General features: G+C 45.8%; 1 protein-coding gene across 1 annotated transcript; it reads left to right on the top strand.

Annotated features, from left to right (window-relative positions):
* The first annotated feature begins 16,486 nt into the window (after positions 1-16,486).
* LOC146209504 (uncharacterized) lies at positions 16,487-25,839 on the top strand. The gene is made up of 4 exons (XM_084580392.1): positions 16,487-16,494; positions 18,469-19,787; positions 25,329-25,664; positions 25,709-25,839. Exons 1-4 carry the CDS (start codon positions 16,487-16,489, stop codon positions 25,837-25,839), a joined length of 1,794 nt encoding a protein of 597 aa, XP_084436518.1.
* The last annotated feature ends 722 nt before the right edge of the window (positions 25,840-26,561 follow it).

Genomic DNA, 26,561 nt, shown 5'->3' with positions numbered 1-26,561 from the left:
TTGTTAGCGAACAGTCGAGATACTGTAGAATCGAAACCCTCCAGATGATCGATCACAGTTTTGAGGTCTGGATCAGCCCGTTGCCGGGCCTTTAAATCAGAGGAACTGATAATGCCAAGAAAATGGGCGTCTTCATCCGTACTGTCATGGGCCAATTCCACGAGTGATCGAGACAGTGTGTCAGCATCTTCATGTTTACGTCCGGATTTATAAACGATAGAGTAATCAAATTCCTGCATACGAAGGCTCCACCGTGCAAGACGTCCAGATGGATTTCGAAGACTAGCCAGCCAACACAAAGCATGATGGTCTGTCACAGCTTTAAATTTACGGCCGTAGAGGTAAGGTCGGAATTTCATTGTGGCCCAAACGACGGCGAGACACTCCTTTTCAGAAGTTGAATAGTTTGATTCTGCCCGAGAAAGGGTGCGGCTGGCATAAGCGATCACTTTTTCCTCGCCTTGCTGGTGCTGGACCAGAACAGCACCCAGACCGACGTTGCTGGCGTCGGTGTGAATTTCGGTGGCAGCGTCCTCATCGAAGTGTGCAAGAACGGGAGGGTTGTGGAGCCGTTGGCGCCGCTCGATGAATGCCTCCTGCTGCTCGGAAGACCAGACATACGGGACGTCATCACGTGTCAGGCGCGTCAAAGGTTCTGCAATCTTGGCAAAATTGGCAATGAAACGGCGATAGTACGCGCACAGGCCCAAGAAACGTCGAACTGCTTTCTTCGTGGTAGGGATGGGAAAATTGGCTACAGCGGCTGTTTTATCAGGATCAGGCCGGACACCGTCAGCGCTAACCACATGACCGAGAAATTTCAGCTGCTGTTATCGAAAGTGACATTTTTCCGGTTTGAGTGTCAAATCAGCTAGCGAAGAGCGTCCAATACCGTTCGCAACCGCTTAAGTTTATGGTCAAACGTTTCTGAAAACACGATGACGTCGTCCAAATAAACCAAACAGGTTTGCCATTTAAGACCAGAAAGTACGGTGCCCATCATTCTTTGGAACGTCGCTGGCGCTGACCACAGACCGAAAGGCAATACTTTAAATTCATATAAGCCATCGGGTGTGACAAAGGCAGTCTTTTCTCGATCGCGCTCATCCACTTATATCTGCCAATAACCACTTTTTAAATCAATGGAGGAAAAGAATTTGGCGTTGCGAAATCGATCCAGTGAATCGTCGATACGGGGCAACGGATATACATCTTTTTTTTTGTGATGTCATTCAGTTCCTGTAATCAACGCAAAAACGCAGCGTGCCATCCTTTTTCTTAACCAACACGACTGGCGACGACCACGGACTTTTAGACGGCTGAATAACATCATCATTAAGCATTTCCTAGACTTGTGTCCGAATTGCCTCACGTTCTTTGGCCGAAATACGGTACGGCTGCTGTCGAATAGGTCGGGCATTGTCAGACGTTAAGATGCGATGCTTGGTGATAGAAGTTTGCCGGACTTTCGATGATGAGGCAAAGAACGGGGCGTACTCCAGTAGTAAGGCATGCAGGTCGCGTTGTTGAAAGACAGAAAGGTCACAGCTAACATCGATGTGGTCTAGAACACTAGGAGGATCAATAATGTCAGACGCAAAACATTCAGAAACTTCATTTAACAGTTCGCCGAAAGCGATGGCAGTAGAGCGATAGAGGTGGCGAGATCCATTCGTGAAGTTCGTGACGAGAAGCTCAGAGTGACCATTGCTGAGAATAATTAGGTTTCAAGCTGCACAGATGCCACGAGAAAATAAAAGCGAGCGGTTGCCTTGAGCTATTATCGGCCCGTCACAAAGCCCGTCGCACACAACACTCACAAACACGCTGGATCGGGGAGGCACTGAAACACACTCGGCTGAAACTCGTAGGGCGCACGTACGTTGCCCATCGGTGGGTTTGGCAGCCGCTTTCTCCGTTGAGAACGAGACCGTTCGCTGTCGGAGATCGATGATGGCGCCATATTCACGCAGGAAATCCACAACGAGAATCAAATCATGAGAACGTTCCCGGAAAACGACGCAGCTGACAACGAACGTTGACGCACGAATCTGGATTCTAGCCGTGCACTGTCCAATAGGAGTAATTACATGCCCCCCAGCCGTGCGTATCTGCGTGCTACATCATGGTGTCATACCATTCCTAAGGTGCGCTGCCAGTTTCCCACTCAAAATCGAAAAGTCTGCTCCGGTATCCACTAAAGCACTGACGTTATGACCATCGATGCACACAGGGATGTCCAGCGATAGCCGGTCTCGTGAACCAAATGCTGTCGTTTCTGCTCCAAAATCTATATCTGTTCTCATTGGGGCGACTTCTTTGTGCTGACATTTAGCGGCCCCGCCCCCGGAGGTCGCTCTACTCAGTTTTCCTGGTGGGGGCTTGGCGAGCGACCAGGTGGAGCTCGCGGGAAATCACCAGTTGATGAAGGGGATTGCCGACGTGAAGATAGAGACCTGGATTGTCGGCGCGCCATTCGCAGTCTCTCTTGTGCGAGGTTGTCTCCAATGTCACTAGGTAGTTGACCTAACGTGCGTCTGTGTGCATTGCTGTAAAAACCCTCCGGTCCGAGTTCCCGATAAGGGCACCAACGGAAAATGTGACCAGGTTCCCCACAGTGGTAGCAAAGACGGCGGCTCCGAGTGGCCCGCCAGACGTCCGTTCGTCGAATGTTTGACCGCGGTGGCCGCCCGTACTGCGTTGGCTGCTGTACAGGAATTTATTGCGTTGGCTGCTGGACGGGCACGCACTGGGTTGGTGGTAACGTAGACAACGGAGCTTGGACGGGAACTCGGCGTCGGAGAATGTCAGCGTAAGTCGGACGAGAATAATCAGGAACAGGGATACTTTGAGCTTCAGCAACATGCAGAGATGGCTGCGTGACTTGCTGAATCTCGTCGTGGATCATATGTGCGAGAGAATCACCCCTGGGTTGGAACGTGCCACAAACCTTCTGCAGTTCCTCGCGCCCAATTGCACGAATAAGATCTCGGAGGTGTTCAGTATTGCTCACAGCAGCTGTAACAGGCTCGGCAGCAGTCGTAGCGAGGATTGGGCTGTCGTAGACCGCCGAGCGGCGCTGGTGTAGGATCTTTTCCGTGGTGACCGCCTCTGTTAAAAATGAGGCAACTGTAGTTGGCGGGCTACGTACAAGACCAGCAAAAAGCTGTTCTTTAACCCCATGCATCAGGTGGCGCAGCTTTCTGTCTTCAGACATGTTAAGATCCGCACGTCGAAATAGTTTCGGCATGTCCTCAACATACACCATGACGGACTCATTTGGCATCTGTTTCCGAGATTGTAGAGCACGTTCTGCTCGTTCGCGCCTAACCAGGCTGACATACGCCTCTATGATAAGACGGCGGAACTGAGGCCATGATGTTAATGTGCCTTCTCGGTTCTCTTACCATGTCAAAACATGGTCTTCCAGCAGAAAATGGCGTTCCGTAGCTTCAAGTTGTCATCCCACTGATAAAAGGATGCGACTCGTTCGAACTGAGTTAGCCAATCCTCAACGTCTTCATGCGCAGTGCCATGGAACGATTTCGGCACTTGGAGGTTTTGAAAGTCAACAGGAGTACCTTGCATGACCGACGTAGTGCTTTGCGTGGCTGGCCGGAGGCTCGTTGTTGAAGTGGATTCCAAGAGCCCGTGTTCGGGAGGAAGGCCAAGGTTCCTCCGGCTGACGCGATGAACTGGCGTGTCCACAGGCAAAAGCTCGGTGTCGTTGGTTCGCGGAGGGGTGTGCGACATTGAGAGGACAATTACCCAGCGGCTCCACCAAAGCTGTCACGAAGACAGAGATTTATGGGAATCGGCAACAGGAGCAGATACACACAGTCAAGATAGAGGTTCCCGGGAAACGGTAACACAAAGACGCAAGCTCAATAGTCCACAGTCCTAGCTAGCCGAAGCGCGCGAGAGTCTCCAACTTCTTCGTCTTTCAAGCGCTACCTCGAACCGTCAGGTGGCAATATATATATATATATATATATATATATATATATATATATATATATATATATATATATATATATATATATTATGGCGGGACAGAAACGATAGATGTCTGATGTGCAATATTCTTTCTATGCCTTTCGAAAATACAGGTATTATTGAGAATTTGCGATAGTTTGTAAAAAGTCTCTGATCTCCACATTTCAATACAGGTACTACACGTGCAGTCTGCATTGCCTGCGGAAACACCCCTGTAGATAAGATCAGGTTATGTATATATATATATATATATATATATATATATATATATATATATATATATATATATATATATATATATAGGCAATGCAGACTGCACGTGTAGTACCTGTATTGAAATGTGGAGATCAGAGACTAACTATCGCCCAATCTCAATAATACCTGTATTTTCAAAAGGCATAGAAAGAATATTGCACATCAGACATCTATCGTTTCTGTCCCGCCATAATCTTCTTGATTACCAGCATTGCTTCAAGAAGCATAGATCAGCCGAAACGGCCCTCTTAACACAGAGGGAAATCATAATGGAAGCATTTAGCAAGAAACAGATTGTGTTGGGCATTTATGTTGATTTTTCAAAGGCATTTAGTCTTGTCAACCGCACTATCCTTCTTTTAAAGTTGCACAGGTATGGCATTCATGGTATACCCCATGCGCTACTTAAATCTTATCTTAGCAATATATCACAATAAGTTAAATTAAATATTATTAAATCCTAATTATAATCAGTTCATGTCGGCGTAGCACAGGGTAGTATATTTGGACCGCTGTTATTCCTTATTTACATTCATCATATAGCGCACTGTACTCAGGATGTAAAGTGTACTTCCTATGAGGACGATACCACAATTTTCGCAACCGGCAGCACTGAGGCCGATGTAGAGGAACGCGCAAATATGGCACTTCAGGACTTGAACGTATGCGTCAAAGCAAATCACTTAAAATAAATACTAGGAAAACAAAAGGGGTGTTATACACGCCTAAAAGGTAGGAATTATCATATGAGATAAACATACGCTCAGGAACAGAATCAGTTGAAATTGTTCGCTCTATCAAAGTACTCGGAGTAATATTTTCAAGACACCTGACATGGAATGACCACACAGATTATGTACAATCTAAGGTTGCATCAGCCGTTGGCGCCATTGCCAGACTGAGATTCATGCTGCTTCCTAAAATAAAACTCTTGTTATATAATACGCTAGTGCTGTCACTATTGCATTGCTGTAGCTTAGTCTAGTGCACCACAGGGAGAACCAATCTAACTAAATTACTTTTATTGCAGAAACGAGCATTACGACATGTTGCTGGCGTGCCTTATTACCATCCATCTAAAGAACGTTTTCGGAAGTATAATGTACTGTCAGCGTTCTCCTTCTTTGATTACAGGATCATATTAACTTATAAATATTTATACAAATCAAAGGACAGTGTTGTTATAGCTCTTGCAAAGTTAAAAGAAAATATACGAGAGCGACAAACGCGACAAAAAGAAAAATATATTCTTCCAATACCATGTACGTATTCTTACACTCAGTTCATGCTACACTGTACGGAGACAAATAAATTACATGCTGCTGGATTTGATCCAGTTAAGGAAAGTAATTGCCAAATTAACATTTTTTGCTATGGGCACCTGTAATCATCCAAATATTGTTTCAGGCTTCCTTACCTTGTATTCTTTTACTTTAGAACTCTGAACTGAAGGGTGTTTTCTGTTTCTATTCTTTTTGCTTTGTGTTAAATTGAGTGTCTTACTTTGTTATGTACAAAAGTTATGGTACATATAATTTTATGTATAGATTTGCTGTACAGGTCGTAGACCAACTAGCCTCTCCTCTGTTGTTCTGCCAATTATTGTAAGGGAGCCAGGGACCCGCCAAGCTGTTTCCACAGCTTTAAGTCCTGGCTCCTCCTTTCCCAGCAGGAAAGAAAATAAACCTGACTTGACTTAACCTAGCGACGATGTTTCGGCGTTGAAAGAAAAGTCCAACTTAGAATGCAGTTTTCTTTCTTAACCCTTTACACCAGCTCTTTCGATCGAAATCATTTTCGCCTCTTGTTTAAACCGTTCCCATGCCTCACCGTAGCAAGTCGTCACTTTTTCCCTGAATATGTCTAACAAATGATTCATCGTCGAGAATCTGTACATTGAATTTCCACAGATCCCAGTTGAATTCGGGCAATTTTCTCTGACCCACTATCCCCAGGACCAAACTGTGGTCACTGAAAGAAACGTTAATAACATCGTAGTTGGTGTACAGAGGTGCTACTGTTTTAGATACAAAAATTCAAACCAGTCTGGCGAAGCTGCCTCGCTGGTGATGGGTTCACCATTGAAATTTTAGATTCGACATAACCCCACGTCTTTTAGCCTACGATCGTCAAGCAAGTCGCTTAAAAACAATGAACCCGCATCTCGAACAGGTGCCTGCCTAGTTCGGTCTTCGGATCTGGACACGCAGTTAAAATCACCCATCATTACAATGATCATTTCATCCGTGTTTTGGTGACGCTGAACTGGCTTCAAAAATATTTTGCGTTCACTGTCTCTATTTGGAATGTATAAGCAAATGGCTAAAAACTTCTCGCTTTGCAACATAAAGCCAAACAGTATTAGACAGCCACTTTCACATTTATAAACATTTTCTTTGGGTGCTTCCAGGGAGTTCTTGACAAAAAGGGCACAGCAACCCGCTGTGCTAATAGCATGAGAAATGCACACATTATAATTTGCTCTGAAAAGTTCTACCATACGGTTCGTTGCTTTCTCACTTTCAAATTTTTTTTCCTCTTGCATGTTGCATATGGCACTGAGATCTACCATTACTGCTCGCCCGTGAAAGGAGGTCACCAAACTAAAATTCGAACTGAATATGACTGCAAATTAGCGGCGTAATATTTGGAACCTTTAAAGTTCACGGAAACCACGGTACATTGTGTGTTTGGAACGTTAAGTCATGTAAAAGCCTGCTATATACCTTCACTCTCCCGGATATGTGCAGTCCGAAAATTGTGATTTAAATACTGTAGTTTAACCTTTCGCAGGTCAGAGTTTAGCCTATTTCTAGTTTTGTTCTGTACTATTCAAAATCTTATTTTAATCGTGCTTACAGAAAACATGCAAACAGTTTATCCTTTTCTTTAATTCTTTTATACAAACCTTTTGAAACCCATGGCTTTCTATGCATATTTTGCAGGGAGGAGTCAGTTTCCTAAAAAGCGGCCTAATAACAGACTTTAATTGTGGCCACTAAGACAACGTACGATTTGTTTGTATCATTCTCCTTATAAACAGTTTGAAAACTACGAGCCATTATTAAACGGCAGAACTAGAAAATGTTAGCATCGCTCACCCTTTGGCACGGCTGCTTTGCATTGGTTTGTTTCCGCATAGTGATAGCCTTCGGCCGAAAGCAAACCATAGTGAGGTGATCACTAAAATCGCACAAAAAGACACCATTTGTTACGTGACCTGCGGCATAGTATGTTACACAGACGTCTAAAAGTGTATGACAATTGTAAGAGCATTTAGCAGTCAATGTTACAACATTCTGAAATCAATAAACATGAAACAAGTCACAAAGGTTTCTGCTGTATTCACTTTTAGAAAGAAAGTCGACATTGAAATCCCCTTCAAGAGCCAACGCAGGAGCTGTTCTAGCTTACATGTTTTGGAAGCTTTCACACGCAATAAGACAAAAAGCTGCGCTGGCGGAATGGACTACCATTTCGTTTTTTAGCTCTGAAACAGCATTTTGAATCCGTTTCATTCGACACCTTTTTTTACAATTTTTAATGCCTGAAAACAGTAAAATAAATAACATATTGCAGCAAAACTGTATTTCTTGTCTTTTGGCAGCCGCCGGCATGCGGCCTTATCACTCTGATTATGGATCGCATATCAGTTCTGTACTCTTTATTTGTTGATGCTCGCTGTCGCGAGACGCACCTTCATCAGTTTCGTTGTCGCGCAAGATGCGCCGAGATCTGTCTTGAAGATCCCGATCACTCGCCTATGTTTCTACAATGTTCCAGGTTGTGCTAGTAGCAGGAGTAGTAGAAGCCGTTCTCGTCCAGAAGAGTGCCGGACAGGAGAAAGTAATGGCCTACGCTAGCAGGTCCCTCACAAAAGCGGCAGTCAATTACTCAACGACTGAGAAGTAGTGCCTCGCGATCATTCGGGCCACTTGCAAGTTTCGTCCATACTTACACGGTCGACAAATCAAGGTGGTAAGCGACTACCACGCGCTCTGCTGGCTGACTAATTTGGAAGACCCCTCCGGCCGCCTTATGCGATGGAGCCTATGACTTCAAGAATTTGACATGACTGTAGTCTATAAGTCGGGCCGCAAGCATTCCGAAGTAGACTGCTTATCAGGACGATGACGACGACGCCTTTCTGGGGCCAGTTTGGACAACAGCGATCAGATTCCTTGCTGAAAGACCAAGCCGATTACTTGGAAGGCAAGACCGCTTCCCCTCCTGCTGTGTTTAGGCATCAGTTATCGTCGTTCGCCTTAAGCAATGACGTCCTCGTAAAGAACTTCGCTCCCAACAAGACCGCGCAGCTTATTGTCATGCCTAAAAGCCTCAGGCAGGAAATTCTTCATGCGTTGCACAACGAGCCAACAGCAGGGCATCTCGAGTTTGTGCGCACATTGCATCGTATCCAGAAGTAATACTGGCCAAGACTGCCTGCCGACGTTGCTCATTACGTGAAAACGTGCCGCGAGTGCCAGCGATGCAAACCGCCGCCGATCAGACCAGCTGGGCTACTGAACCCGATACCGCGCCTACCCTGCCCAAATTGGGATGGATCTCCTCGGCCCCTTCCTATCTTCATCTATGGGTAACAAGTGGATAATCGGGGTCACTGACTACCTCACCCGTTACGCCGAAGCAAAAGCACTACCCAATGGTACCGCGGCAGAAGTAGCCAAATTTTTTCTCGAACAAATTCTCTTGCTACACGGTGCCCCAGAGGTGCTCATCACGGACAGGGGAACAGTGGTTATGGCAGAGTTGACGCAAGCCATCCTGGAATACAGCCATACAAGCCATCGACGAAGAACTGCGTACCATCCCCAGACCAATGGCCTTACGGAGCGCCTCAACGAAACGATCGCAGACATGATCGCTATGTACGTTGACGCCGAACACATGACCTGGGACGTCATCCTCCGTACGTGATCTTCGCGTATAACACGGCAGTACAGGAGACCACCAGAGCGACCTCTTTCAAGCTTGACAACCTTGACGTCGTCGCCTACCTGAAGCATGAAGAGGAAGGCCGACGACTCTCATGGCTGCGTATTAAAGACCGACAGCGCAGCGACAGCCGACGATAAAACTTAAGACGACGCCACGCAGAGTACGATCCAGGAGACCAAGTGTGGGTTTGGACACCAATTCGCCGTAACGGACTGAGTGAAAAGTTGTTGCGTCAATACTTCGGGCAGTACAAAATGACTATGATGTCATTCCGGATGGTACGTCAGCATCACAACGGCGACGCGTACGCCCAGAAATCGTACATGTTGTACGACTGAAGCCATATTACGCGCGTTAAAAAATCTATGGTGTTTAAACTTTGTAGTGTTTATGTTTAAGTTGCTTTGTTTTGGAACAACGAGGTGATGTTTTTTTAAGGGCGGAGTAATGCCGCAAACTGTATTTCTTTTTTGGCAGCCGCCGGCATGCGGCCTTATCACTCTAATTCTGGATCTCGTATCAGTTCTGTGTTCTTTGTTAATGCTCGATGTCGCGATACGCACCTTTATCAGTTTCGTTGTCGCGCAAAATGCGCCGAGATCTGTCTCGAAGATTCCGGCCACTCGTGTGTCTTTCCACAATGTTCCAGCCCGGGCTGGTAGCTGTTTGCGATGTCATCCAGATTGTTCTGAGCAGCCTTTAAATTGAGCGTTGACAAGTGCGACGGGCATTCTTTCTTTGACGATTGACGAGCACGTTTGTTGCTATCGCCGCCGCCGAGTTGCTTAGTTATTTTGCGGGTGCATATCAGCCCAATAAAGAGATCATTTAAGTACCATCAAGCTTGTGTCTTCTTTTGGTGTCTACGGCCTTGTCACCACTACGTGAAAATATTTTATGTCTGTGTGTTTCTGTTTATACTGCACTATTTCATGTTTTGATTATGAGATTATCAGTAGCCGTAGAACCATTCGTAAATGAGCCGGGAGGTGACATGTAATTCATATGTATGGCAATGCTCATGCTATTTACTTACGTTTTTGTTCCTATAATAGGCCCTGCAATGGGCACGTGTTACCTTTAGGTTGCGTTCAGCTATACTTCTGCTTAAGATTCACATTTGGACTTGATGACGTATACAACCAGTGAGCAGAGAGAAATAGTTGCAGGACCATACTGTTGAGAGATCGGAATTACGCAGTCATTTTTTTCGAACATGATGCTCGGTTTCTCTTTTCCATGCTCTTCTTACTTCTATTGGTCACTACTCTGCTTTGTCATTTGAGGCCCCACCTAACTCAAGCCGCAGGTATGGTGCGCGTGACTAAGTGCGCGATGTCAGTGAATCTTTTTCAGTCGTTGTATGCAAAGCTCATAGGCGAGCTAGAGGACGCCATAAATTTGAAATAAATAAATCTACAGATTGCACTTAGCTTCGCACGAGAGCTTAAAGTTGTTGTTAACCAAATTACGTATGCATATACCCAAACAGGTGAATCCGTCCATAATTGGGTAACAGAGAAATAAAATGATTGAAGGGCGAATGGAAAGGAAACAACATGAAGTAAATGGAATAAAAATGAAAGTTCGCGACCTTCTTCATCTCTTCTATTTCTTACCTGCACCTCTTTCACCTATATCTTGTTATTCGATTTCTTTGTTTCGTTTCTTTGTCTACGTCGTCGGCGAAACCTGGCATATCAGGATTCCTCTTCTCTACATATGAAAATGAAGGTTTCACTAAGCGTCATCTCGCAGACGAATCTCGCGGAATCACGTGAGCGCAAGATTTTCACCATGAGGCTTTTTAAAAGCTGTCGGGCTAAATATTTCTTCGAGAAGTAACAGAGTACAATGCTATTTATGCTTAGTGCTGATGAATAGCATTTGTGTGCGGGAGAAATGGCGTGCACATAATTTTATTTTGTTAAAATGTGAAACATTTGGTAAACGCATCATCAGCGTAGCGTTCCTATGATTTGTGTTTTCTTATTTGAGATGATGACTTCCTCAGTTTGCTTTGCTTCATCTACCGTTCCAAGAAAACGTAAGCCATGTTTAATATGAGTGGTTGTTAATTTATCAAGCCGAACAACGCGTCTATAAGAGAAATTCTGTAAGCCGGTAGCTGGCCTTAGCCGGCTTAAAACGACTATATCTTTGCTCCAGTTCTTCAAGTATGTTCTTGAAAATATCGTGGTGAGCAGTACTCAAGCCATGTCCAAGACTATTTCTTCAAGCCTCTCCATATTGTTTTCTTTAATGTCTGTGTGACTGCAGCTCACTGCGTTCATATACTACGAAAGTATATATGTGCCTATTGATAGAGCGAGGGTACAGCTACATTTAGATACACTCACAGAAAAATGCAGCATGTAATTCACGGAGGAAGTTCTCTAATCCGTGAGGTCATGAAGCGTGTTATGCAAAAGGGGAGAGAGATCTTCATTATGGCCATTTGCCATGTTGTTTTTGCGTTGTATGCCATTATATTTCTACCATCGCACTGCCAAAATATATTTCCCTTTTGCACAAGGCGCTGTAGAATTGATCTTACTTAGACATCTTACTTTAACGAAACGTTCTTCAGGATCTAAATGTTTCAGGCGTAAGCAAACCGTGAGAATGAACACAAAAATTATATACGAGAAACGCAAATCTATAGTTTATTAGTAAAAATTAACCTATTTGGTTTAATAGACAAGGAAACCCACACGCATGCACAACTATAGTCGGTATTGTACCTCGCTTCAAAGTGTCATAGCATGAAAAAAGTCATCAATAATGGAGGCGCGGAAACACTTTGAGAGTCGCCATTATTATGCACAGGGGCACATGGTTCGCATACTAGAGTGCATGCACAGCTGAAGGGCTAACAATTTCCAAAATATATTGAATAATGTATTGTAATTTCTGAAAAGGCTTTGTATTTGGCCTTGGATGTTAGAACTGAATTGTGTATGACAAAAACTATTTTTCTAGAAATACCACGGCGCTTGACTAAAATAAGTTTGGATGTAACCGCCTCTGTTTACAGGTGTAAGCAGGAATCATTCCGGATTTCTCAGTTGGGCTTTGCTGGGAGTTGCAGAGCCGCCCTAATGCTATTTGATTCCAGAGCGCAAAGCCGTATTAAAATAGGGTCGATCACTATAAGGATAAAATCACCGTACTCACTAAATGGGTACCGAAGAGAAAACAAATATCTGAAGTCCATGTAGTCCTCACTTAATGCTTGATGATTAAATGCAGACAAAATGCAATGAACGAAAAACTGTCCACAAATAAAGCCCTGTCAATGTTTTGGGTATGCAAACAAAAACAAACGGCACATAGTAAAATAGTCAATCTTCAATCATTCACACATGAACAATATATATCTGTCAAAAAAGGTGCACTTTTTTCTGGGGTTCATCCTGGATCCCTCGGGGCATCCGAATGCTTTTGCAAACGCCGAAGAGTGTCGCACGATTTTGTTGCAGTCAGCAGCGAACGGATTCTTGAAGTCTTGCCGTGCGCACGTCATATAGCAAATGGTCAAGAAAAAAACTTTCTCTTCCGCCAGGTCGGCACTTATCTGTGTTGTGCTACCGGCTTCGTTGGCGGCGTCAAGGAAAGCAGAGTAGGCGGCCTGCAGCGCTGGTATCTCAGGAAACACACTCTCTTTGTCCCTTAACTTGGTGCTGTTGAAGCATTTGATCTTTTCGCGGAAGACAGCCTGTGAGTTGGCGCTGAGGAAAGATTCAACTAATCTCCCGTCCGGATGCCACTGGGTGCCCACTTGATCCATCGCCTTGACCAGTTCTAAGGCGAGGTGGAAGCCGAATCCACCGTAGAACATGGCCAGAGTGCCTTTGCTATAGAAGAGTGGGCGGCCTACAGCAGCGATGGCGACACCAATGGCGTTGTCAAAATAGTCGTACTCGAAATAAGGCAATGCGTAGTTTTCTGGCATTTCAAGCACTGTGTCGTATTCCACTGTTCTGTTTATCGTTTGTATACTCTGACGTGATTTTATGAAGTATGCGCCAAATGACTCTTCCTTCTCTGGAAACGATTGAAATAATTCGTCGAGGGTTGTTTCATTCAGGAATGCGGCAGGAGGCCACAGCCGCATTTTGGCGGAGCGAAGTTTATCGATGGCCAAGCCTGCGCTCTCCGAGTCCAACCAGGTCGACTCGTTAACCAAGCGTACAGCCGTTGACACGAGGCGACTGAAGCCATCGTCGACCATTTCCTTGTCTGTCTCTGTTAAATCCCACATTAAGTGTGCTGTTATGAGGAGAACTCTATAGGGCACCTCGATATGGAATCCGCAGAAGGCCGGCCGTAAGCTTGTGGCTCTCCCGTGATCACCGTAAAGCGCCACCAGGAGGGTGCTGTCAGACACTGGTCCGTAGTGTTGAGCGAATTGCCATCCTAGAAAATCCAAAATCTCATTATTGGTGTATTTCGCGAACAGGTTGCCCACTGTCTGGAGAAAGAGTACATTGGTCGTAGTAAAAACATCCTGCTAAATAAGCTTCGGGTTTAGGGCGGTTACGTGCTGCAGTTCTTTCATCCACCGCGAGGAACTTATGCCACTCGTGTATACCTCCAGCTCGCCTATGGGGAACATGGCCGCTTCTTTGGACGATGCCTGCAGCACCCCGTGTAGTGTCTCTAGAATGTTGCCCTCGGTGTAGGCTGCCATAGGCGCCCGTTCTTTCATTGCTCTTGAAGGGTCGCCAAAAAGCTCCTTGTAGAAGTCCATCCAGTACTTGAAGTAGGCGTCTTTTCCGCTCCTAATAACAGCGTCGTGCATGAGGCGGTAGTGGGCGATGAGAGGAGCCGGCGTTAGCATAATGTTTCGCCTGCCTCGATACGCACCCTTCCAAAGAGAAAAGACTCGCAGCTCGAACCAAAAAGCTGCCTGCCATTTGTAAGCAAGACTGAGAAGAACGCTAAGTGCGTCAATGTCTTTCTTTGGCGGATTCGGCCACAGTAGGCTGATGTTGTCGAGAAACTGCCGGAAACTTATCAAGTCACTACCGTACGCTGACGAATTACCCATGCATGACTCAAACATAGCTAATGGCTTATTGAAAACGGGAAAAAACGTGGACCCTTTGACAATATCTTTCTTCATGTCGAGGAGCCAAGAATACACCATATCATCCATGGCAGTTTTATAAAAATCTGATTTTTTTTCCTTTGTTTTGGTGGTCCCAAGTTCAAGCAGACGTAGGCACTGAAGTCATGGCAGGGGTCAACCTTCAAGCTTCGGATCTCTTTGAGAAGGCTTCCGTGTGAACGGCAGTCATCGGTGACGCAGAATCCTTTCTTTAGTTCTAGTGGGGAAGGTCGAGCAAAGAACAAGATTGCGGCGAGGACAAACAACATGGTCGCTAAAGCCACAAAGATCATGAAGAACTCATTCGTCAGCAGGAGGCCTGCGCCACTGTTGAAGGTCTCGCGAGGACTCCTCACCTGATGGCGAAAAGAAATACAATAAAGAATTCTAAGAATTTTACTATGTATATAATAAAGCGCCACTATGCGTCATTCCGAACTTTCGAGTGACGAAAGAACATCTACGCTACATATTTACAGCTACGATTTAGTCGAAAAATAAATGCTTGGCCGTGTCATGGCTCTGCAGGTGCCTTGTGCGCCTCTGCTGTTATTTCTGCAAATTTCTTGAGGGGCCGCATAGATAAAAAGCTTTCTACGGCATAAAGATAGAATTCCTGCCCGTCAGCTGCACCGTCACTCCGCTTTCTACTCTAGGATGACTTGCTAGTATTAATATTATTCGTTAGTATTTGTTAGTGTTAGTATTAGTAGTAGTCGTTTTAGTATTATTGGGGTAAAGTTAAGCGTTATTTGAGGCGGTTTCTGAACGTTTCTTTCTCGTATATGTACAGTCTTTGCCAAAAGTATGCGGTCCAAGTATTTCTGTTCTAAGTCCAGTAACGAGGCTCGTAAAGTAACTATAGCGTTTGAAATCTCGTACATGATAAATCCCTCCCGCCTTCTTATCTAGCGCACATTCATATTCCAGTATTACTGCCAGCAGCCAAATTACAGTGCTTAGAAGCGAACCTCTTGGGCCGTATACTTTTGACAAAGACTGTACATACGTACTAAAAGTCGCACCACGTCCTTTACAAGGGCATACGTAGAGAACTCCAGGTTGAAGAATCGCCTTTCCTGTGCGATCCTTGGATCTGAATGGACATCGAAGGTCTTTGTGGACCTTTTAGAAAATTTATTCCATGGCAATAGCACAGGGCGATGAGGTCATATTGCTTTTGTGTAAGGTGGCGGTTGTTCTGATTTCGGTGTGATGTATTTTTGTTTTGTTTGTGTGAGTAATTAGAGAACAATTTTGGTTGACTATTGGTTTTTATCATGTTCTGTATTATTCACTGTGCTGTTGTGATTTGTTTATTTCCTACTCGTGTTATAGCCCCTCATGATGACTGAAAGTATTAATGATTGAAATGAACGTGGTTTTAATAGCAACCTTCGCTGATGTCACTATGGGACATTATTTCTCAAAGGCATAATTCTTTAAGGAAGGAGTGTCCATTTTATATTTCAGACCACCTAATATCTAATGACGGTAGCATCATACAGGCGTAGCTATAGAGGCCAGTCGCAGACATTCCAGGATAACCACTCAGCGCACGCATCTGCAATCCGGTGCTTCAGTCATGCAAACAATGCTAATATCGGATATCCAAATAGCCAATGCCATACTAACGATTGAAGTTCGCAGCGTTGTTACCGAACAAAAGTTACCTAGTGAAGGTAAAATGAACCCGAAAAGAATAATGAACCTGTATAAATATTACTGCAGTGTAGGAGTGAGAACTCGATGTAGTAGCCGCTCAAGCAGTAAACATATTATATGGATGATCACTGGGCACAAAAAATGTAGCGCGATTAGCATTGCTTCAAATAATATTGAAATGGCCAAATTCGTCGCTTTCACTGCTCAAACTGTTACGGCAGCCCATCTATATAGAAGTCACTCAGCGATAAAAAGCAGATCAAAATCGGTCCTGCATTGCTTGGTTCACCGTCTTCGCGGCCAGTGATGCGACACCGTCTCTATGAACCAGATAAAATTTACACACTAATTTTATACAGACTTGAACTCCTGGGCCGGCAAGATCAGGCGTGTAAATTCCGGTCATTAGTGACCGACCGGCTTGACTACTGCTGAAAAGCCTTTCTGTTTCCGTTAGAAGCTTTGCAAAAGCAAAAATATAGAAGCGAAAGCTCAGAAATGCCGATGTACGCTACTCGTCTCTTGTTCAGCGGATGCGACCGCACATACCAGCATGGCGGTTGTTCTCAACTTAGCTGATGGATGGCGCGACCTATGCAAAATGACAGCACTCATATAAAACGCTATATAGCATCCTTGAGTGGCTCCAGTTATAGTTCCTCATGTCGGAATGCCTTGCGGTTATGATCAGCTTTTGACGTCTTCCCTTCTACATTACCTGTGGGGTTAGACGCGTTACGATGTTATTCGTTGGTTATCGCCTTTTTGTGCAGATTCGTAACAATAGCTGTAAGGTAATCGTTAATTGCTTGAACAATAATCTGTCGTCCTTGTCGGTTAAGGGCGAATTCATATTTTTCAACGTATTGTCCACTACCTCTCTATTCCATCTAACCGCTTAATAGTCAATATGTGCTTCCGCCTTGCTAGTTTATTTCACTCCTTGTCGATGTCTAAGCTGATTCGCGACTTTACAATCCTGTAGGGCACTGAATCGCCGCCGTCAGCACAGCCTTTGCAGGGCAGTTTTGTTCGAAACTAAGCCCTCGAAGGAGCACAGCAGGGTTAGCAGAGCCTCTTCCAAACGCACACACCTGAAAGAGCCGGGCGCCGGGCCGGGGGACGCTTGTACCCAATTTTACCGGTGGGTGTCCGGCGGCGGGTTTCGAACTGACCACCTCCCGCAGCCGAGACGGGCGCCCAAACCACTCGGCCACGACTGCCACATGGTTTACAATGTTGAGTTGGAGGCGACCATGAATTCTATGAAGACTTTCATTCTAGCCTCGCCGCTGAGACTTTCCACTTGCAAAGCTGTCACTGATAATTCGCTCTACACGTACCTATTGGTTGCGGAGCTTGTAGGATGTGAACTGGGTCAATTTGGCGCACGATCCAGCTAAAATATTATGCTGGATAACTGACGTTAGAGGCAGGAATAAGCAATACATTTTTTTTTCTTTTCCTTTCTTACTGGGAACGAAGGGGTTGCAAGGTGCCACTTTTGAGACCAGCACATTGCGCTAGGATCCGGTTTTTATGAGGCGATTTTATATGCGGCTGATTTAATGAGTACATAGTTCTGGTTTTGAGCCAACTTTGTTTAAAGTCCAGTTTCACAAGCACTGTGGCCCCTCATTTTCTTGTTTTCTTTAGATGCACTCAGAGTAAAATTTTCCCGTGAAGGTGGGAGTCTTGTACGCACTCGCCGCGAGAGGAGTACGCAATGAGTGAAGTAAAAAATGGGGACGCGCCAGTTTATATTTTTATTTTACCGTTATCTGTACCGTTACCTCTACAGAGCTCATTCGCTGGAATTTCAACGACTCCTATCGTCGTAAGGCAGAAAAACTGTCAATCTACAAAAGAGATCTAACGACGGTGATGAGTCGAACGACGTAAAAAATAGCTCGCAATCGTTTGAAACACCCAGCGCAAGACCTCCACAGAGATGGAACGAATGTTATCAGTACCGATGACTTATATTGCATTCTTTTGTTGAGTGCAGCAGGTTTCAGCAGGTAGTAGAGGTCGATGGGTATGGACGTACGTGTGAGCAAAAGAGGTCGTTGTTCATATGTTATTTTAGCATTAGATTTTGAAGGTGATTAGCATGCAATCTAACATAAATTTCACATGAAATAACACATTCGCCTCCATTATTTAGCTTTCATATTGTCCACACAGTGTGAGAAATACTTGAGATGCGTTCAAAAGTTAGCCGTGGGAATTTTTTCGGGAACTTGGAACGTTTGCAATGAAAATCGAGCCAGTAAACAATCGCGTGTAATGCTACGTCCCTTTTAAGGTGAAAGCCTTCCAGGCTCATGGAACGTAATCCAGTGCGCGGGAGTTGTGGGCAAGAGTTGTGCGTGAGATCTGTGCGCGTGATCTCTCATATACCGCGAGATTCCTCGAGAGGTGTCCTGCTTGTGTAGCGTTCCTGTCATCTGCAAACCCTCTCTTGAACTTGCGCCAAGGGAAGGGAAAGATGTGGGAGTGAAAGTTAAAAAAGAGAAAAGGGAGTCGGGCCGCGGTAACAAGACTATGGAACAGGATAATGACTACCAGGTTGTTCTGCCAAGTCTTCCAACAGGGCGTTTTGTGTTAAACACAGTTTTTTTGCACGCGGATATCAGGGCCCGCCCGTACCGGGTGGAAGATTTCCGAGACGCGTTGGCTCAGCGTTCGCTGCTCCCTGACGTTATCGCCATGGGGGCGTATCGCATGAGCCACGTCTGGGCCATCACTATGAAAGACGCGGATGCTGTGAAGAAGATTGCTGGAGTGGGTGAGTTGTGTGTGAAGCAACGTCGCTGCCTCGTTATTGATCCCGCTAACCAGGATGTGAGGCTGAAGCTCCACTGGTTGCTTCACAATGTTCCGGATGAAGATGTGCGTGTGGCCTTCGCGCCGTATGGAAAGGTTTCCGAAGTGGCCAGGGAGCGCTGGCGCGTGCATGGCATATCGAATAAGGGTTCAACTAGCAGGATTGTCACCTTGAAGATGAAAGTGGGGGTCAAACTGGACGACTCGCCGCACCAGCTGAACGTCGGCGGTGAGTTGGCGCTCGTCGTAGTACCTGGAAGGCCTCCGTTATGTCTCCGGTGTCGAAGTACCGGCCACATTCGCCGAGAGTGTAAGGTTCCGCGTTGTAGTGCATGCCGTCGTTTTGGCCACGAAGAAGGGCAGTGTTCTCGCAGCTACGCGAGCATCGCTGGACCTGGGAACAGCGAAGATTTTTCCGAGCATCTGATAGATGAGGCGGACGCGGAAGAGTCAGCCAAAACAACCGGGCAACCGGCAAGGAATGATGGGCCGGTGTTGACCCCTTTGACAATGAGGAGGACGTCCACGGCCGTTGCAACAGCGGATTCTGCACCAGTGGAGAATGGTTCCCAACTGGACGCAAGTAACAGCGTGGCGGACGCCAGAGAACCTGTGCTCGAAAGCCAAGGCAGCGCGGAGTCTCCCAACTCCGAAGTTATGGACTTCAACGCAGGAGTAAGCGGCCTACCCGTTGGGAAGCGGCCCCATGATGAGAGCGCCGGTGAGGATCTGCAGCCTGGTGGTGGCAGTGACGAGTCGCCATCGAAAGCACCGGGGGTTCGACGTTCGACGTTGAGGCCTCGGCTGAACGTTTCATCCGAGACGCGGCAGGTGGGGAAACCGCCTCCGTTGTTTGGACGTGACCTAATGCATGTGAGTGCAGGGGGTGCATCAGCCGTCATAGCCTGTTTTCGGCTGTGGCTCTTTGTGTTTATGGAAGGTGGCAAGTGCGGTGGTCAGGCACGCCTCAGTACGCATTCAGACATCCCTTTGGGAGGCCGGATACGAGCACGTACGCTTTGGAACCTCGGACAAGCAGAGCAACATGGACGATTGAGGTAGGCATCACATGGATCAGGCGCCGTTTTCTCTAGATGCATGGCAATTAAGCTAGATGTCCCATTACGTGTAGCAACCTTGAATGTTAGAGGGCTTGGAGCCCGAAGGCGGCAATGCCAGTTGAATCGCCTGCTGCTAGATAATGAAATCGACTTATTAGCCGTTCAAGAGTCGAAGATAGAATCTCAGGACCATGCAGACCGCATGGTGTCTGTTTTTCATGCAAACTTTGATGTGTGTGTTTGTCACTTAGTGGGGGCATCAGGCGGATGCCTTCTTTTCATTCGCAATACTTTGGGTATAAGCGTACACTGCGTATTTGCATGCGAAAGTGGCCGACTCTTGGTTGTTGACTTTTTGTTCTCAAATTTATTTTGGCGTGCTGTCTGTATGTACGCCCCCAATGTTGAAAGTGATCGTCAAAACTTCTTTTATTCAGTCGAGCCGTACTTGAAATGTGACAAAATTTTCCTTGTATTGGGCGATTTTAACTGTGTGTGTGCTGCTACTGATCGAGTGAAGATTAGACCAGTCAAGGACAAGAGCGCTGAACTGTTGAATGTATTGGTGCATGACTATTGCTCGGAAGACATTGGAAATGTGTTTTCTGCTGGAACCCGTCCGGAATACACGCACTTTCAACGCGATAGTCATGCGAGACTAGACAGGCTGTATGTATCTATTGATCTCGTTCCAATCTCTACCGACTATACTGTAAAACCTATTTCGTTTAGTGATCATTGCCTTGTTAGTGAGACTTTTGGAATGAAGGTTAAGAAATCTGTTTTCAACTGGCATCTATGGAAACTGAACGAGAAAATTTTGGAGGACGAAGAGTATGTTAAGGTAATCACGAACGATTTGGAATGTTTGCTTAAGGTGCATGAAGAAAGCGATGCAGATAAATGGGAAAGATTTAAAGAGCAGGTGAAGATAAAAGCAATAGAAAAGAGCAGTGTTATTCGGTACAAACAGAAAGAAACAGAAAAGGAACTTCATGGACAACTTGAGTGCCTGTTGTGCATGGAAAGCTGTGCGCTAGGAAAGTTCACGAAGCAAATAAGAGATGTGAAATCTCATTTAGAAAGAATCGACGCTGAGAAGTACAGAGCCGCGGTTATACATGCAGAAGCGATAAACTGTGGGCTGGCGAGGCGCCGACAAAGCGAGCGCTCTCAGATGAAAAAAGGTATGCTTGCCAGAAGGAAATCAGGCAAATAAGACATGAAGGGCAGATCACAAACGATGCTAAAGATATAAAGTGTGCGATTCTGAAACATTTTGCTGAACTTCTGAGTAATACGCGCGAACATAGTGAAGGGTTTCCAAAAGAATATTTGCAGCTAATGCCAACGCTCGAAGATCATGTGAAAGAGAGCCTTGAAATGCCTATTACATTGCAAGAGATAGAAAAGGCCATAGATGACCTCCCATGTGGGAAAGCCCCTGGACCAGATGGGCTGAGCGCCTCCTTTTACAAAGCATTTAAAAACCATGTTTCCAGCCTTATGTTGGAAGTGATAAGAGAAGCCTACGAACGCAAACAAGTGCCATTATCTTTTACTACGTCACACATCGTACTTATTCCAAAAATTGATGATCCGGAGAAACGCCTGTTGGTGAAGTCCTATAGGCCAATAAGCCTGACAAATGTTGATTACAAAATCTTTGTGAAGGTTTTAGCGAAGAGATTGCAGAGTGTAATAGCCAAATTAGTCGGACCGCACCAAACGTGCGGCATGAGAGGTCGCAGCATCGCCACAAATATACATGTGGCACGAACCGTACTGGAATGTGTAGACACGCTTGGAAGTCAGGTTGCCATGATTCAGCTGGATTTGGAAAAAGCGTTCGATCGCGTATCACACGACACCCTTTCCCCACTCTAGAGCATTGTAACCTGGGCTCGGTAATCGTGGAGGGAGTGAGAATGGCGTACGCAAACTGCTCGACGCGTATTATAGTGAATGGCGATCTCGCTGACAGTCTCGCAGTGCGTTCTTCGGTGAGGCAAGGATGCCCACTCTCTGCTCTGCTTTTTGCAGCCTATCTCGAGCCATTATGCTTGGCCATTCTCAATAATGAATGCATCCCGGGTTTCAAGCTTCAATCGGCGCATGTGAAGCTACTTGCATACGCGGACGACATTGCAGTATTTTGTGAAAACAGAGAGAGCATTTGTGAATTGGTTAACGTTGTTGAAAAGTTTTGTGACCAGACTGGATGTCGAGTTAACTGGGAAAAAAGCTCCGAATTTTGGCACGGCTTATGGGATGCTGAACCGGCTTCTTTCTCCCGATTGCAATGGTCTTCCGTGCCAATGCAGTATCTGGGTGTGCCCCTACAATGTTATCGCGATCCTAGCTTACATTGGAAGGAAGAAACAAATAGAGTGCCAGAGAAAGCGGAAGCATGGCAGGGAAGGCAACTGTCAATCTTTTCACGCGCGTTCATCTGCAATGTTTTTTTGATTTCAAAGATATGGTATGTAATAAATGTTCTATGTGCGTCACGAACTGCCATTCAAAAATTCATCGTGTGTTTGCGGTTTTTCTTTGGACTTCGACCTGGGAAAAGACGAGGCGAACGAATTTATTTTTTTCTTTAAAAAGCGGAGGAGTCGGTTTGATTCATTTGTTTCTGCGCCAAGTGGTATCGCGTTTTTTTTCTTCGCGACCAAAATGACACCTTTTTAAGAACAGTCATGCAAGTGCGGCTGCAAAGGCTGTTACCCGGATTTCTTGTCTCCTCAAGTGAAAACATGCGTGGTGCTGTCAGAGGTTATTTGCGCGAGGTAGTTCTCTCTTACAAGTTGTTAGAAGTGCGTTTTTCCCGTGAATATTTGTACAGTGTTGGCAAGAAAAAGCTGTATAAGGACCTAGTGGAAATAATGCTGCCGGCACCTTTGTATCGTGAGCCCTACCGTGGAGGCCCAGGGTAGGATATTTTAAAACGAGTGAAGAGGATGCCAGTTCGACCGGCTGCCAAAACATTCTTTTTTAAGTTGCACTCGAACACTCTACCCGTCAAAACCTGGCTTCACGAAAAAGGAATCTATGTCCCTTGGACGACAAACTGCCTGCTTTGCAAGAAGCCAGAGACAATTGAACACTAATTCTTAGACTGCTGGGATGCAGTATTTCATTTGGACGTGCTACAAAGAACAATTAAAAAAGAGCTACCACTAAACCCTTATGGCATCCGGTTTTTACCGGTGGAGAACGAAGACGTACCCTATGTTTTAATAATGCTTCTGGGCCTCCACAGCTTGTGGAAAACACGGATGCAAGTAAGGCATGAAGATATTAACATTCGCAGTGTACGTGAAAATTTTGTTGAAAGTGCTGTTTATCTACGAGAATGTATCTGCGCGCTCCCCGACCCACCACAGTGGGCAGAAGTTCTGGATGACCTAGTAAAATTGAAGAAATTTTAACCTCACACGCGTCAGCTCAAGGGCACCTGAAGTGTTTTATTAAGTGTGACAATTTGTTGTTCATGTATACCTCGGAAATAAAGAAAAAAAAACTCGTGGCTGAGTGGTAGCGTCCCCGTCTCACACTCCGGAGACCCTGGTTCTATTCCCACCCAGCCCATCTTGGAACTTGCTTTTTATTTATGAAGTGCATGCCGGGAACTGGACGCTGACTACACCGGCTTTTCTGCGACACGAGCTCCTTAACGCTACCGCGTTAAAAGCCACTTGAATAATGAGTTCGTCCCGTGGGTTCATAGCCTCCTGATATCACACAACGGGGGCTGGAACCAGAAGGTCCCCGCCACTAGCGGCGGGGGCTAGCCTACCATAGAATTTTTATCTGTTGTGGGCCGTCATTGCACCCGCCACAGTTTCGGCGGTGGACGACGGTGTTACGGTGCGCGTCTTTCTCTCCCTCTTCCTTTTCTTTCCTCCCTCTTCCTTTTCTTTCTTCTCTATTTTCTCTTCTGTTTGCGAAACGAAGTGGCGTCCGTGTGCTGTGCGATGTCAGCGCACGTTAAAGATCCCCAGGTGGTCGAAATTACTCCGTAGTCCTCCACTACGCCCCCCCCCCCTTCTCTCTATCCACTTTCACTCCCACCTTCATCCCTTCCCTTACGGCGCGGTTCAGGTGTCCACAGAGCAAGTGTGACAGATACTGCGCCTTTCCCTTCCTATGAACCAACCTCTTCTGTTTGCACGAAGCAGCGGAGGTGGCTCAGCTACAGAGACAGTAGCAGGCCTGTGCATTTTCTTTTCCTTCTTCCTACAGCCGCAAAAACATCACACAACACCTTCATGTCAGCGATATCTTATGCACTCAAAAGTGAATGCAAATGACGTCGCATTTCGCTCTATTCTGCCTTCCTTTGTTATGCGTTCTACAATATGTCCGGCTATCTTCCCCAGGGATTTTGTGTGCTATAGGCGGGAATACCTTCATTAACGTAAAAGATTTGGTACAAGTTGAAGATACCGACTATTGGATGTGGTCTCATGCGAAGCGACACCAATGTTTACATTTTTCTCCGCGAATTAGGTGTCCAATGCTCAAACGCTGTTTTTAGTGGCAGCCTCCCTCTTCAGGAAAGCGCGTACATTGAAATAAACACTGTTAGCCGGGTCATAAAGAACTTCCAGAGGAATACTTTTGAGTACAAGTTATTCTACATTCACATCATTGGCATATTTCGGGCTATAGTCGACCTACACAAGGGAATGACTGTGAGCTTCGTGCTTAGTTCACTACACCCATCAACAAATTTATTCCTGCGGTATATAGATCACAGGTGTGCTGTCAAATAGAGGTAAAACTGTGGAAACGTTATTTCTCGCCCTGAAACCACGCTAAGAAATCCTACATTTGGGGATGAACAAGAAACTATGGACGCCTACCCTTCCTCAATGTTTTCATGGAGGGTACAAATAATGGTATTGCAGCGAAGGTATATGTGCGTAGAAATTATGGACAAGAGGGTCGTTCTCACTTGAGGGTCATTTTTGAATGCTACCCTTTTTCATGTACCGCAAGATTTTAAAATCAATATATGCGGATACCATTTCTTGGATTGCTTGTAGTTTATTTATGTTTATTGTCCCGGAAGTACACCATTGCGTTTCTACACCAACATTAACTGCTCGGTGACTCGGTGCAAAGAGAAAAAACTTAATGCGCAAAACTTCGAGATAAATTGGAAGGTTAGAAAGTTGCTATCAGTGTGTTCATAAAACATTATCTAAAGACGGGCTCCGTTCTTTCAGTCCCCGCCACTTCACGATAGACTGCGTCTGCTTCGAGACTCACATCAAGCGGTCCCTAGCGTTCCAAGGAACCTGGTTATACCAGCTTTAGCAAGGTCTCACCTTCAACCATCTAGCCAGGAGGTCTAACAGGACTAAGCGGCGCCACACCGCGCTAAGCCTATAGGAACGCAGAGTGCTGACATGCCTGACCGCACCCTGCATCAGCCGCAGGGGACTGCTGCATCCGCTGCATCGCCGCCGACCGTTGCCCATATACATCCCAGATGCGCGCCCCCGAGCCCGCGTGGCCTGCTGCACCCGCCGCTTTGCCGCCGACCATCGTCCATACATCTCAGACGCGCCCCCTTGAGCCCACGTCTCAAGTGCCTCTGCCGCCGCCCCACGGCTCGCCAGCTACATCGTCGGCTTCAGATTCGCCCCCTCCCCATGAACCAACGGCAGGCGCCTTTTCTGACCCACTGGATCTCACGGCTGCTGCACTCCACTCAACCATGGACTTTATTCCATCTACTGACGAATGCAGAGAAACGGTCGTGCCACTCGCAAGTCTGCGAAACCTGCCAGATCTGACCTGGATGTATTATCAGAAGGGCTTCAGATCCCGCCTGGCACCCTTGCCCCTACCATCCTGCTCTACGAACTGCTTGAAACTATAATGGACGCTACCAACCTCTCTGAACGCTCCATTAACAACCTCATCCTCGAGACAAGCGAGTGCTAAACCTGGTCTTTCTGAAAACGCACTCTGGCCTCACCGCCAACCTTCTATATTATATCACCCACATCAACCTCTCCGGTAAGCTCGTAAAAGTCCGTCCCTACTTTCTCAAGCCTCCTCTTCCCTGCATCGGTCTCACTCATGTGCCGAATGCGGCCTCTCCACTGCCGATCTCGTGAAGGAGCTAGAGACCTACACAGCCGTAATAACCCCGCGCATAATGGGGTCCACCGAAACAGTACTAATTGCATTTGCTGGTTACTGTCATCCCCAGCACTGTTTAGTTTCGACGAACAGCATTTCGATGCCGCCCTCACAAAGCTCTCGTTCCTGGATTTACCCGGTGTCTCGAGATTGGCCAAGTAAACTTCACCCATCTGCCGGTCGCCCTCTGTCCATGAATGCACGCAGTCCTGGTGCTACTTTCGGCCCTATTCGCCCGTACTATAAGCAGACAAATAAGGAGTGTAACAAGAATACCTACCAACAGCCTGTCAACCTTCGCCAGGAAACAACCGGCTGCTCCGCAGCCCCCTATATATATATATATATATATATATATATATATATATATATATATATATATATATATATATATATATATATATATATATATATATATATATATATATATATATATATATATATATATATATATATAGCTATGACTGTCCTCCTCTTGCAGAGCACGCGTTCTATTTCTCTCCCGGCTCCTTCGCAGCAGT

This window comes from Amblyomma maculatum, chromosome 1, assembly GCF_055883805.1.
Source record: "Amblyomma maculatum isolate TAMU_Amacu chromosome 1, ASM5588380v1, whole genome shotgun sequence".
NCBI lineage: Eukaryota > Metazoa > Arthropoda > Arachnida > Ixodida > Ixodidae > Amblyomma > Amblyomma maculatum.
This window is presented reverse-complemented; position numbering and strand designations above follow the sequence as displayed.